We start from the raw sequence: 13,984 nt of genomic DNA, 5'->3' as shown, positions 1-13,984 counted from the left end.
TTACACTATTCGTACATAATATGGCAATAATAGGTTATCTATAAAATTTTACATATTATTTTAGACTTGAGATCAAAAGTCCAAACTGATAAATTTCATGTATTCACAGAAAAGAAAGAACAATCAGTAGCATTAAAATAGTATTATTATATTAATATAAATTATATGTAGGTATAAAAAAAAAAATTCAAAGGTCAATGACGATAAAAATGTTGATTTTTATAATTCATGAATCAGTACCACTATCCCATTGATTCTTTAATTTTCTGTAAGAGAAGTTTGACTTCCGGTGATTCATCTGAGATAAAGTTCATTGAAAACTCATTGTACAGGCTCATAAATGATTCCAACTCTTCTACAGCTCTTAGATCTAAACAATTAACAATAATTTATTAAACAAGAAAATAACTATATGATGTAATCACTTCCTAAATTTTGATTAGGTTATTAACATTATCCATTACATTGTACATATTACACTAAAAACACTAATAACTTAAATTTGTATTATGATAGACAAATATATATTGTATAATATACGTATATTACGTATAATCATCTTGTACGTACAGGATGATTTACTAAGTATTTTCACTGTTGGGAATTACTTAGTGACCCATAGCGAAATAGTAAGTGTAGGTATTATATGCTAATCATTTTATTTATGAATATATTTAAAAATGATTGGGTTCAATATAATAACAATACCTTTGTTGTTATAAATGAATAAATGTATACAATTAAACTTGAATCAATAATTTAAATTATCTATTTAAAATACTTTAGTTATATTATATAAACACTAAACCGTACATTTAATACAATCGGAAGATGATATAAAATATTGTATTCCTAAACTGTAATACAAATAATTCATAAACACAAAGAATTATGTGTTGTAACTTATATAGCAAGTCATGTTTATACTAGTTATCTAAAAAATAACCTTAATTTAAATTATTTTCAGCTAACATTTTGATTGTAAATAAATCAATGTAAATATCTTAATTATTTACTATAAAATATGTAGGGGTCAATAAATACTATTGATTTAATTATAATATTCCATAAGTAGTGATAAATTTAAAATATACAAAATATACAAAACTATATCTTACCTTTCAAGTTTGTTATCACCAATATATAAACTTCTAGGGATAATTTGCGCAAACTTACATTTTTAGGCACGCCTGAAAGTAAATATTTTAGTAGATAAAATTATCAAAACTATGAATTATGCTAAATTTAATTTACAATTAATTTATCAATTTTTTAAGCTTACCAAAAGAAAAGTGCAAAGTTCTTTTTACATGGCTAAGTATGTATTTAAGTTGTTGCTTGTGACTGGCATACAGCTGAGCAAAAGCCAATCGTTCTATTACTTTCAAGAGTGTACTCATGATAGCTAACTGCAGCGGTCTAGTATTATTTTTTAAATGATCAGCACACTGAGCAGCAACTGTTTCTCCAAATTCAACTAAATAAAAAAATGTGCCAATGACTGTTTAGTTCCTACTTCAATCTGTGATAATTATAACAGAAACATTTAGATTTATTTGATACCTTGAGTTGCCAATGTTTGAGGCCATGCTTTTCCAACCAATGAGAATAAAGATTCTTTTAATTTTAATTGTTGTGATTGATCATCAACATCTGAATCTTCAGTACTCTATAGATACAAAATGTATATTATAAATCACTATTCTCATTATAATGACAGATTAAAATGAGAAAAAACCATACTTTTTGTATTATGTGCATAACTAATTGGTAAGTTTGAGCAAATCGATCAATTTTTAATTTTTCCAATAGCTCGCCAAGAGTTTTTAAAGCTACCATTCTATAGTTAACATTTTCTTTTTTACATTCATTGAAAACCAATTCCACAATTTCTTCATTTTTATGTGTTTCTGCTAAATCACTGAAAATATACCAATTTTTTATAATAAAAATGATCAGTAAAATTTTATTATAAATATGGTTGATACTCTTCTCCGAAATTCACCTTGAACTTAAGTTTAATTGCAACAAGGCTTCTAGTAAGAATTCTTTACCATCCCAAGTTCGGCCAGCCAAACCTGTTTTAATTGTTTCTATAAACTTATTACGGTGTTCTTCATTTAATTGTCGACCGAGTTTATTGGCTGCATCTCCAATCGATCTAGCTGCCTACAACATAATATCATTATATAGATGGAATACAAATATAAAAAGTAATTTTTAAATGATCTCACTTGTGCTTTCATTGACCACGATGGGGACTTGATTGCAATACCCAAAAATTCATAGACAGAATCCAAATAACGCAATAGTACAACTTCGGTATTATGTACATTATCTTCCCAAAGTTCTTTCCATATATCATGGCTTGAAACAATTAAAACTGCTCCGTTACCTTAAAGTTAAAAAAATTGAATTGTGTTTACAAATGATAGTTGAGATTTATATTCATGTAAATTACTTGTTTCTTTTTTGTGGATAGCAAAAAATACCAATGGTATAATATTAGCTAAGTATAAATCTGGTTTCTCACATTGACTTATACCTTTTAATGCATACCCAACGGTTTGTCTGATACTTTCATCTGTACATTATTTGTTAAACACATTTTAATAAATAATGAATAGGGCACAATAAGGGCAAATAAGGCACATTTACCTTCATTTTCTATGTACAAATCTCTCAATGATTGAATTAACTTGTTTACAGTAGTATCTTTTGCGACTGTAGTGATTATAGCTATAGTAGATGCATAGCTTTTTCTAATTGTAGTGTTGCGATCAGTAATACCTTTCATTAAGGATTTTAAAATTTTTTCTAAAATAAAAATATACATATAATATTATGCAATATTTATATTTATTAAATGTGACATGCACTTTACCTAAAAATTTTGAGTTGACCTGTAGCTGCTTTTGGGTGATCAACAAACTAATAAAATGTGATGTGGCAACTTTAGTAGGTAATCCAATATTAGTGGTTAGAAGATCTTGTAAGAGTGGTATTAAATCTTGCAATACTGTCTCATCGATATAAAGTAAGCTCTGAAAGTTAAAATAAAATATAATATAAGATTTTTTAATACAAATTTACTATTATTTTTTTATTTAAATTACCTTTGATAGTACATCACTTGAACTCAGTGTTCTCGCTGAAGCAGCACGTTGAGAGTCTATAAGTTCTTGAGTGTTGGGATTAGCTCCAGACATAACACTTAAAATACTCATAGTTGGTGTTTCCACTTTATCCGCACCTCTCAAAAGTGCTATTATTAATTTTGCCAAGTCTCCTTTTAATTTGTCACCACAGTTGACAATTAACTGAGATATCATATCCATACTAAAATTAAATATGCATCATAATATGCAATAATAATGATAGAAAAATGTAATAAACCGTATTTACCTCATTGCCCGTATACTCGACTCAGTGTGATACAGACCTCTGTCTAAAATTATTGGCAAGAGTAATTGTAGCAGTACTGTATTAGTAGTACATTCAGTCACACATAACTAAACATAAATATCATATTTGTACAATAAAAAATAAGTATTAAACAATAATCATAAATGTATTTGTTTATACTTTAGATAATGTTTTAGCAGTAGACGTGGCAGCGGTTCTAGTGCCTTCATGAATATCATCCATCACTCTAATGAGTTGTTTCCATGCTTCAATTGTTAAATCCAAACATTTCTATAAAATGCAAATTGTTTGAATATTAATCATATATATTATTGTAATACAGTATAATACTAATATTTACCGTGAATATTTTATCCCCAGTATATTGCAAAAATGAAGGGATGGCTTGACAAACAGAAATTCGAACTCGCCAATCTGGACAGGTTATGTTTTTTACTAAATCCACATAAATTTCTTTATGATACTTGTCAACCTAAACACAAAATGTTTATATTTCTATGTAAAACTTATTTTATTTATTTTCATTTGAGATCCTAAAAAAAATAAAGTAAAAACTTACCGTGAAACGTGTATCTAATACAAGATAACTCCATATGGCACTCATTGAAGTTTGTACAATAGGTGTTGGATCATATTGATATCGATATAGTCTTGGTATAATAAATGGCAATTGTTCATTAAGTTGATCATCAATTTCCAACTTCGATTTAGATTCCTTATAAAAAAAATAAAAATAAAACATAATTACAATTATTTATTTTTTATTGTAAAAAATATAATCATAACAACCTTTTTCTTGTTATAGTTTACTAATTGTATAAATTTATATAGTAATTTAGGTCTATTCAGATCAATTACTAATGAACACAATTCTTTGTATGTTGACAAAATACCTCTGAAAATTAAATATTTACATATATTAAAAAATAACTAACAATAAATCAGAATAAAACTTTTTGAATTCCTCTTACCCAGAACTATCTTTGCCACTATTTCCCATTGCCATATATTCTGATAATTGTTTTATAAGCAATTTTAAAATAGGTTCTTTACGATCATCAGTTTCATATTTGTATACATTTATCAAAGCCTTAGATGCAATATCTCGGATATAGTCTAATAGATAAAAGAAGATACATTTATTTTCAATGATTTATTCATAATAATAACTAATAATAATAAATACTATTCTTTTCTGCCAGGAGTGCAACATAAGCAGTTTGAATACGAGCAAGTTTTTGATTTACTGAAGTTAATGTGTTACATTCTTCCAATACATTAAACATCCAAACACAACATGCCTAAATAAAAATAATAAATACAGTATATTGGTCAAAAATCAGTTATACATAAACAATCAATATTTTATTTTATTTTGTTTTATTCATAAATTATGTGTAATTTTAATAACTTGCTGTAATAATTTTAATGTTAGGAATAATACTTAAAATAATATCCTAGTTTATCAAACAATATTTTTAAATATTAATTTTTATTTTAATTACCTGTTTTGAATTTGGATGATCTTCAGACTGAACTTTTTCTAATATACTATTTAAAAAGTAATCGGCCAATTTCTCACATTCATCGACAGATAAATCTGATGTATTTTTTTTAAATTCATCCTCGTTGCATGTCCAAAAGTTTCGAGACATTTTTGACCGAGGTCCGAGGATAGCACAAGATATACTATCACCAATTGATAAATGTATCTCTATATCTTTTGTCTATAATTTAAAAAAATAAAAAAATAAAATAACTAAAATAAAATAAATGATAAATACATACATATTTAGTGTTGTCTAAATATTCTTTAATAATATCTTTACTTCTTGATGAGGTTTCTCCAACACAAATCAACCCTGTGCATTTAATCGCTTTGTTTCTGATCTGAAACGCATAACATTTACAAAATTGTTTGATTCTGAAGTTATGTCAAATTTAAATTTACCTTTGAATGTGTTGAGCTATTAAATGAAATACTTAATAGTTTTTTTACTAGTGTTGATTTCTTAGACTCTTCAATGGGTAATGGATTTAGCCTTCCAATTGCACCTATCACATCACAAGCAGCACCAACTATTAAAGGACTTGTGTCATCGAGTAATGTTACTAAATAAAGATAAATGATAATATTATAATATATTAAAATGTATGTAACTAATTATTATGTAATAAAATATTAATATAATATACTATAAAATAAAAAATTTAATAATATTTATTCACCGAGTGAAGTAAATGTTTCCTCTCCAACCAATAGTGGACAACTAGTATTATTGTAATATTGATACTCTTGAAGCGATGATAGGGCATACAAGGAAGCGTAAAAATCCAATGATTTACTACGGTTTTTATCCATTAAAGATGATATTAATTCCTTAATGCGCTTTTCAGAGATCGATTCGTCCACAGCTGATAGAATTATACCATACAGTATTCCACTTATTCGTCGTATATCATCATTACTCGATACAAATAATTTCTATAATTTTGTTGTCTGTTAGTTTTTGATTTTGTAGAAGAAAATCAATATTTACCTGAATTATGTTTAAATCTTTGGTGTATTGATTTTTTAATTCATTTGGTAATGTCGCCACACATGCTAATAAATTATTGAGGGGTATTACACTGGGTTTGATTTCTAACAATTGCATCATGAGTTTAAAATAATGATCCACAATTTTTGCATCAGACTGATAAACTTTGGACAAATATTTACAAATATCTGGTGTATGTTCTGATGGATGATATAAAGTGTTGTATGTAACTGGTAAACCAGCACTAAATATCAAGCAATGGTTGAGATATTCAGCTATCTAAATATAAAAGCATAGTGAATAATTTAATATTTACTTATTTATTCATAATCATTATCTATAACTTGAAAACTAACATCTAATAGAACAGACGAGTCAAACTGTTGATTACTGTCGACAACAGTCATCACCATATCTGGGAATCGAGGCAATAGCAGTGCCTTTTCGTTTTTACCAATAAGATTACCTGCTTCATCCACGCTGTATAATATTTTTTTTAAATCTGAATCACTAAAATATATAAGTATTGCTTATTAGAACCATTCATTTAAATTTCTTAAAATAATAATATTGTTGTACCCAATAGAAGTTGAATGTGACAGAATCAACAATAATCTTGACTTAGCATCATCAGCAGGAAATAGATAAGATAAATAATGCGTTGTAACTTGCTTTAGAAGGCCATCAGACATTTTACAATAATGTGCGATCATGTTCAAAATATCAGTAAGTTTACTGGAGTCAGTATATGCATTGCACATAGAGATTAAACTTGATCGAATCGATCCTTTCAAATCTGGGGAAGTTTCCTGAACAAATGATAATAGTTAATAATGAAAATGTTTTATTAATTTTATAAATAACCTGTATACTTTTATCAAAGCATCAAAAAATGAATTCAGTAGAACTAAGTCTTCTTTTACTGAAGAAGGCACTTTAGAAATCAGTAAGCCAATTAGAGTGAATGTCATCTGTTTAGCATTTAAATCAAGTTCTGGTGATTTTAGTAATTTTAACAGACCAGAATTTAATAAAATTGGAGTAGCTTGAAGCAGAATTTTAGCCGGTTTTCTATAAGAACAAAAATGTAATAACAATTCAATACATAGGTACAGATTTTATAAACGGTTTCAAATAATGATGATCACGATGAAATAAATAATTACCAACATTTTTTACTATTATTCAAATAAATCATATTTGGTTTATTAAATTATTAATACTAAGTTTATAAACAAACTTTTTGATCATGTATTATAATATTCTATTGTTTATGATAAGAAATGAATATAATATTATTTGTTAGTCTTTATTAATTATTTGATGGTGCCTACACTAATACTAAGTTTATCATATATTATATACAATTATACTGCAAGTAAACTTACTGTTGTATGATGATTTGTGTGAATTGTAATGCCAAGCTTTTGAGCCTTTGATTAGTATTCTCGCCATTCCAACAGTCAAAAATAATCTAAAACAAATAGATATTTAAAACTTTTATGATATAATAATTACAAAATCATTGTTATTAATGTGATCACGTCTTAACTTAAGAGGTAATTTAATAACATTTATTTAACAGTACAAACCTGCATGCATTGCGGCCAAATGACCGATTCTTCGCTTTTGCTAAAACATAAACATGGCAGTATCTTTAATCGTATTCGCACACAAGCTGGTTCTTTTTTATTTGCTGCTTCTTGCTTGTTTAAACTAGTGCCAAGAAATAATGCATATAATGGCATCATAGTAGATGATTTAGACCAGTCAATCTCACTAATGGAACATACAAATTATAAATTAAACAAAATATCAATGGTAAATTATAATTTTAACTAACCAAGTAATTTTTCGTAATTCATTTCCACCAGAATTAGCTACCATATATCGCGTATCAGCAGCCCCAACAACTGAATGTATTAATACTGATTGTGATTCGAAAATGTTTGCTGATATCAAACCCAAAATACCTAATTTAACCTATACTCATTATAAATTTTTCAAATATTAAAAATAAAATAAAAAAATAGAGATCATTAAGTATATTACTTGTTCGTGATAATCAGCATCCATGAATATTAGAGGTATGTTGAGCCGCAGCCTTTTTAAAGATTGTGTGTTAAACCCAGCAACAGGAACTTCATCTGATCCACTCCATTTATAAGGCAATAATAGTACATCTAACATTAACTGTAATAGTACAGTTTTCAATGTTGGATATTGTTGAATGACTATTATACCCTTACTTGCTACTTGAACATTTGATTTATTAAGAACCCCAATTATAAGCAATAAAATGCTAGAAAATTTAAATTAAAATTAAAAATTATATCACTTAAACATTTATATATTATTTTCAAATGATGTTTTAAATTTATTATTACCTTTCTTGGTGAGCAATCGACTTATTAGCTATAGAATTAATAAGAGAGGGGATGAGTTCAACTTTTTTATTGTTATCTATACGGCCAAAGCTAGTTTTGACAAACACCACAGTAAAATTCTAAATAATATAAACATGTAAATTTATTATACAACTCGATGTATTATATATGTCGTATTAAGATACTTGCCAATACAAAATTGTTTGTGGACGTAGATAAAAGTGTAGCTAACTGATCAACAGGAAGTAAAATACTCGGACTTTGTTTTATCACTCTTGTGATGTGAGTTAATAACTCAACAACCTACAATCATGATAAATATTACAATAATGACAATGAAACTTAAATTTAAATTTGTCTATTACTTTGTTTTTGACAGGTTCGTGAGGAGAAGATAACTTTTGTAGTACTGGTACTAAAAAGTTATTAATGCAAGCCGAGAGCTGTGCATCTGTATCTGCCGAACCAAGACGGAAAAACACCCTCTCCAAGAGCACTGTATACATAAAACGATTAAAATACCGGATTATTGAAAACTCAGTGGAAATTTATTTACTAATCAGGTACTTACCCAGTTCGTCATTCATGTTCGTCTCAGACATGATGATATTATATTGACTCAAAAATATGTACAACAGGTATTGACTAATGACCGATTACATAAAGGTATTGAATTAATATTACATAGTACATACATAGTTATGTTTTAATAACATTCCGATTTATGACTCACCTGAACGACTGATTTTACGTAAAATACAACATAATAGCCAACAGGTAGATCGTAGATACTAGAACAGTATTAGGTAGTTGAGTTTGTTCTAACTATTTTTAATAATATTAGGTATTAGAATAAATTAGAATATTACTACAGAGTACAGGTAGATATTTAATCATGATTACTAATCATATTTCATTTTCAAATTTTCATTATCATTGTGTACAAGTATGAAGGCGGTAACGAGTTTGATAAAAACATATAATTCAAAGAACGTTCCTAACGTCCGGTCTTACTACCTGTACCGACCACGGTCTTAGAATATACCACGGACTATAACATTTAAGGTGCGATTCCTTAGGACGCGACTGTGGACGCACGACCGCAGCGGCTGACGCAACGCGGCTCTATTTTTGGCCGCACGAGCCGCACGACTCAATGACGGATTCCCTACAACCAAAATTCGACGCAGGAGACGCGCGGCGATTTATGTTATTCGTTCGAGCGCGTTTGAACTGACAAGTCAGTCGTGTTTATAAATATTTGTTTTTATAATAATTGTGAGATTTGTATTTGTATAATAACAATTATGTTGAGAAGTCAGAAGAAAAAAATGCTCATCAAACTACTTCTTTTAGAAGAAATTAACGAAGAAGAAGCAATGATCGAACATTCAATAAAAATATGTAATAAAAAAAAAATTCACAATTTGTTTCTTACTAGAAAAATTGAAGGATTTTACAGCATATTAATTGAAAAACATTTATTTGAAGATGAGCAAAAATTTAGAGAATTTTTCAGATTGAGCTGGGATCAATTTAATTACGTCTTAAATATTATTGAAGAAGACATCAAAACTAATCCTTACAATCGAGTCAAACAACCCATTACGCCAGCCGAAAAGTTATCAATTACACTAAGGTGAGATGTCATTTTTTTATTTAGAATACTAAAAAACATTCACATAATAACAATGTATTACACAACGTCTTGTTTATGTGATAATTTAAAACAAAGTCTATAATTATCTATGATAAATAAACAGAAAAAACATAGATTTAGTTAATGATATCTGTATTCAAATAAAAATGTTTAAGCAATGAAACAAAAGTAAAAATTTTAAAATAATCGAAAAATACAACATAGATATTAATTACTGTAATATAATATTAAGAATATAACTAAAATAAAAAATATCTGTGGTTGAAAAATATGAAAATGAAAAAGTAATTGCTGCAATATTCTAACGGTTTGACTGATTTAATTTTACTTATTTGATGGAAGGAACATATTATATTAATTTATTGTTATTATAAAAAAAATGTATAGGCACATAAATTACAAATTAATCAAATCCGATTCATTATGTACTCGACTCACTCAGTCATTCATAGTATATCCAATATACTATAAAGTATTAACACAAGTCATTAATGACATTAACGGCATTAACGACATTAACTATTACAACAAGAATATAAAGTATATTCTTGAAATTTCGAGTATCAACGAATAATATTTTTAAATTACAACAATATAACTAAAATTTAACCCAAATTTGAACTTAAAATAGATATAAAAAAAATTGTGTTTATATAGATTCTGGATTTTTTTGTTGCAGAATTAATTACTTACGTAAAACATGTTTTTCAATCCTTAGCTATAAAAGTTAAACGTTTTATAAATTTTTAACAACTAAAGAATTTGTACATTTTCAATTAAATACATTTTGTCAACATTTGAACTTTAAATGGTTATAAAAAAAAACGTGCCTATGTATTTTTAATATTTTCCAACACAAGTTATATAAACTTATGGGTATCTTGTATTACATTTTCAAGTTTTTTGATCTAACGGATAAAATTTTATTGACATTTATAGAATAAAAAACTAAAAAAACGGAAAATTTTAAATGTCTATAAATAACATCACATTTCTAACTCAAAATAAATTGCAAATTTTCGTGATTTTTACGTATTTTGTCAAATTCGAACTTTCAATGCTTATTAAAAGAAATTGTGACTATGTATTTTTAATAATTTTTAACTACCGTTGCGACAATATATTAGAAGTCTTGCATCAAGTTTTGAAGCTTTTTTGCCCAACGAATACAATTTTATTGTCATTTATAAAAAAAAAACTAAAAAAAGATCGAAGATTTCAAATGTCTATAAATAACTTAAAAAGATTTGAATTTTTTTAAAAATGTTATCATGCATAGAAAATTACAGTATAAACATTTAGTGGAAAAGTCATGTTTCTACGGTGATTAGTTTAAGAATTACACCAATATCTAAAATCAATTTTTTCGACAACTTTTCGTGTATACTGCGTAGTACTGTACACAGACACAAAAAAAACACACAACATTGTAAAATCAATACATCCATCGTTCCGCCCAGAATCTAAAATGATAACCAACATATAATATATCTAACTAAATACAACAAAATATATATATGCATTTTTGTAAATGCGTCGGGAAAAGCCAAAAAAAAAAATAAAAAATCAGAGAAAAACGTGTATTTTTATGAAAACAAGATTTCGACCAAATCGATTTTATTATTTGGCTGGTAACTCAAAAACTAAAAACTGAAAATACTTGGAATTTTCACCAAAATGTTTGTCTATACACGATACAACTCTCAAAGTATTTTAACATTTGTTGAGCCTTTTATGGACCGCTGACATTCTTTATTTTTCTTAATTTTTTTAAAAAATATCTAATTAAAATAATTAACTGTCCATAAAATATTAAAAATTTAATGCAAGGTTTTCCTTAATTGTTTCTTTCAATAATATTGTAAAAAAAAATTGAGCGTACCTAATATAATTATAAAATTTTACAAGTGTCTATAATTCAGATTTTTACAAAATCCCATAAAGTAACGATTTATTCTCAAACGACTTTATATTTTTGTTATACTTCAAAAAGTATAGAGCGTGAGAACTTGTAATTTTCGTCAGTTGTTTGAATTGGCATTTTTTGACATGGTTTAACTTTCAAAATATTTAGCTTTTTTAAAACTATTTATAAACATTTGAAATATTAAATCCTTCTAACTTTTTTTTATAAATATTAATAAAAAATGTTCTACTCATAGCTAAAATTTCAAAATTTAAAACAAGATTGTCTATAAGTTGTACTTTCAATAATTGTAAAAAAAAGTTGAATATTATGTGTAGATCGATCAAACTTTTAAATTGTATTATTTTATATGCATAATGGTATTATTTAAATGCCTTATAACAAAATAAATTACTTTTTTTACATTAGTATCATAAAATATACTTTTTTAACAGATACATGGCTACAGGAGAATCATTGCGGTCATTAGCATTCGTATTTCGAATATCCCAGAGTTATATAACTCGTATCATACAGTTGGTCTTAAAAGTTTAAGTTTACGATTGCCTGGTATATTATTAAAACCTCCGTCAAAAGAAGATTTGATTCAAATCGCACGGGACTTTTGGGAAAAATAGAATTGTGTAGGATCAATTGATGGGAAACACATTCGAATATTTTGTCCAGGAAAAAGTGGTTCATTATTTTTTAACTACAAAGACTACTTTTCTATTGTTTTACTGGCAATAGTTGATGCAAACTGTAAATTTATTTACGTCGATATTGGTTCATACGGTAAAGAAGGTGACATTGGGATCTTTTCAAAATCAAGTTTATATAAGTTAATTAAACAGGGAAAATACTTTCCTCCTAACGCAAAACTTCCTTCTTCAAATCAAACGTTACCATATGTTCATGTTGGCGACGAAGCGTTTCGTTTGGAGACACACATGATGCGACCATACACACGTGGAGAAGCCAGAAAAGATTACGAAAAAACCATTTTCAATTATCGCTTGTCGAGAGCTCGAAGAACTGCAGAAAATAGTTTTGGCCTTCTCAGACAAGTATTTAGAGTATTTTATTCACCCATCGCTTTAAAATCTGCAACCACTGACCACCTAGTGCTATCAGCTTGTTGCCTTCATAATCTGCTTAGAAGTAGATGCATAGAAAACACTTCTAATTATTATTATAATTTTGACTGCAGCGAAACTGAACCTTCACAAAATATGATAGGTCTTGCTCGAGCAGGAGGGTATGCTAATTTTGAAGGATTTCTGGTAAGAGATGAATTTAAAAAATTTTTCAACTCCGAAGAAGGAGCTGTTCCATGGCAAGACCACCAAACACAAAAAACAGACAATCCACAATAATAATAATGTACAATACCTAATTCAAAGTACCAATAGGTATATAAATACCTATTATTAAATATAATTAATAATATATTATAATAATATTATAATTTTATATTAATTTAGTTAATTTATATTTAAATAATTATTATTAGATTATTATAATGTTAATTTAATATTATTTAATTTCTTGACTATTTCAGTTATTTTGTTTTATAATATGATATAAAAAATGTAATATAATATAATATAAAAAGACTTACCACTTTTTGTTTTTAGAATCACAGATATTTCCTTCCAAACATTTTCTCTGACTTGTTGATCCTTATATGCCGGATGCTTCAAGTCGAACAAGCATGGGTGTTTACTAACACACTCGGCTAGTAATGTATCTTCCTCTAAAGAGAATGTAACTTTTGAAATCATTTTAAAAAATCCAGTAAAAACAAATTAATCAAAATTTAAAAAAAAATGCCGTGTTCAACAGTCGCGCGGCTGATGTGTTTTGACTGCTTCCAGAGCGGTCGCAGTCGCACGTCGCCAGCCGCATGCAGTCATCGCGTGCGGCTGCGGTGGTCTAGGGAAATTATTCTATTTAAAAACGTGAAAACCCAAGGCTGGGCATGTTAATGATTTTTTATAACTCAGTTAAGCTAAGTTAATATGCACCAATAACAAAAAGTTAAAAGTTAATTTAACTATAGGTT

The 13,984-nt window shown here is 27.3% G+C and overlaps 1 protein-coding gene across 2 annotated transcripts; it reads right to left on the bottom strand.

Moving 5' to 3' along the window:
• Positions 1 to 127: 127 nt before the first annotated feature.
• On the bottom strand, positions 128 to 9,229 carry LOC132940884 (proteasome adapter and scaffold protein ECM29). Of its 2 annotated transcripts, XM_061008683.1 has the most exons (35): positions 9,087 to 9,229; positions 8,925 to 8,998; positions 8,719 to 8,849; positions 8,543 to 8,656; positions 8,354 to 8,472; positions 8,019 to 8,268; positions 7,810 to 7,949; positions 7,559 to 7,745; positions 7,355 to 7,440; positions 6,839 to 7,037; positions 6,546 to 6,775; positions 6,323 to 6,476; positions 5,967 to 6,245; positions 5,656 to 5,911; positions 5,378 to 5,538; positions 5,215 to 5,316; positions 4,932 to 5,153; positions 4,613 to 4,727; positions 4,398 to 4,542; positions 4,216 to 4,321; positions 3,986 to 4,141; positions 3,767 to 3,898; positions 3,586 to 3,696; positions 3,406 to 3,512; positions 3,117 to 3,339; positions 2,885 to 3,044; positions 2,659 to 2,817; positions 2,462 to 2,584; positions 2,235 to 2,395; positions 2,006 to 2,169; positions 1,744 to 1,921; positions 1,564 to 1,669; positions 1,283 to 1,477; positions 1,119 to 1,190; positions 128 to 370 (listed from the first exon to the last, which is right to left on the bottom strand). In XM_061008683.1, exons 2-35 carry the CDS (start codon positions 8,953 to 8,955, stop codon positions 243 to 245), a joined length of 5,202 nt encoding a protein of 1,733 aa, XP_060864666.1. In that variant the 5' UTR covers positions 8,956 to 8,998; positions 9,087 to 9,229; the 3' UTR covers positions 128 to 242. The 2 variants fall into 2 exon arrangements, with proteins under 2 accessions (XP_060864666.1, XP_060864667.1); XM_061008684.1 differs by lacking the exons at positions 8,354 to 8,472; positions 8,543 to 8,656; positions 8,719 to 8,849; positions 8,925 to 8,998; positions 9,087 to 9,229 and having other exon boundaries at positions 7,810 to 7,939; positions 8,019 to 8,144.
• Between the last annotated feature and the right edge of the window lie 4,755 nt (positions 9,230 to 13,984).

The sequence above is a fragment of the Metopolophium dirhodum genome, chromosome 3, assembly GCF_019925205.1.
Source record: "Metopolophium dirhodum isolate CAU chromosome 3, ASM1992520v1, whole genome shotgun sequence".
In the NCBI taxonomy this organism is placed as follows: domain Eukaryota; kingdom Metazoa; phylum Arthropoda; class Insecta; order Hemiptera; family Aphididae; genus Metopolophium; species Metopolophium dirhodum.
Note: the sequence above shows the minus strand (reverse complement) of the source record. Positions and strands in the feature narration are given on the sequence as shown.

Coding starts and splice junctions, on each gene's coding strand:
- LOC132940884 (XM_061008683.1), bottom strand. CDS start 8,955: ATGTCTGAGACGAACATGAATGACGAACTGG. Junction 8,473..8,542: donor CCACAAACAATTTTGTATTG/GCAAGTATCTTA, acceptor TATATTATTTAG/AATTTTACTGTGGTGTTTGT. Junction 1,191..1,282: donor AACTTTGCACTTTTCTTTTG/GTAAGCTTAAAA, acceptor ATTTACTTTCAG/GCGTGCCTAAAAATGTAAGT.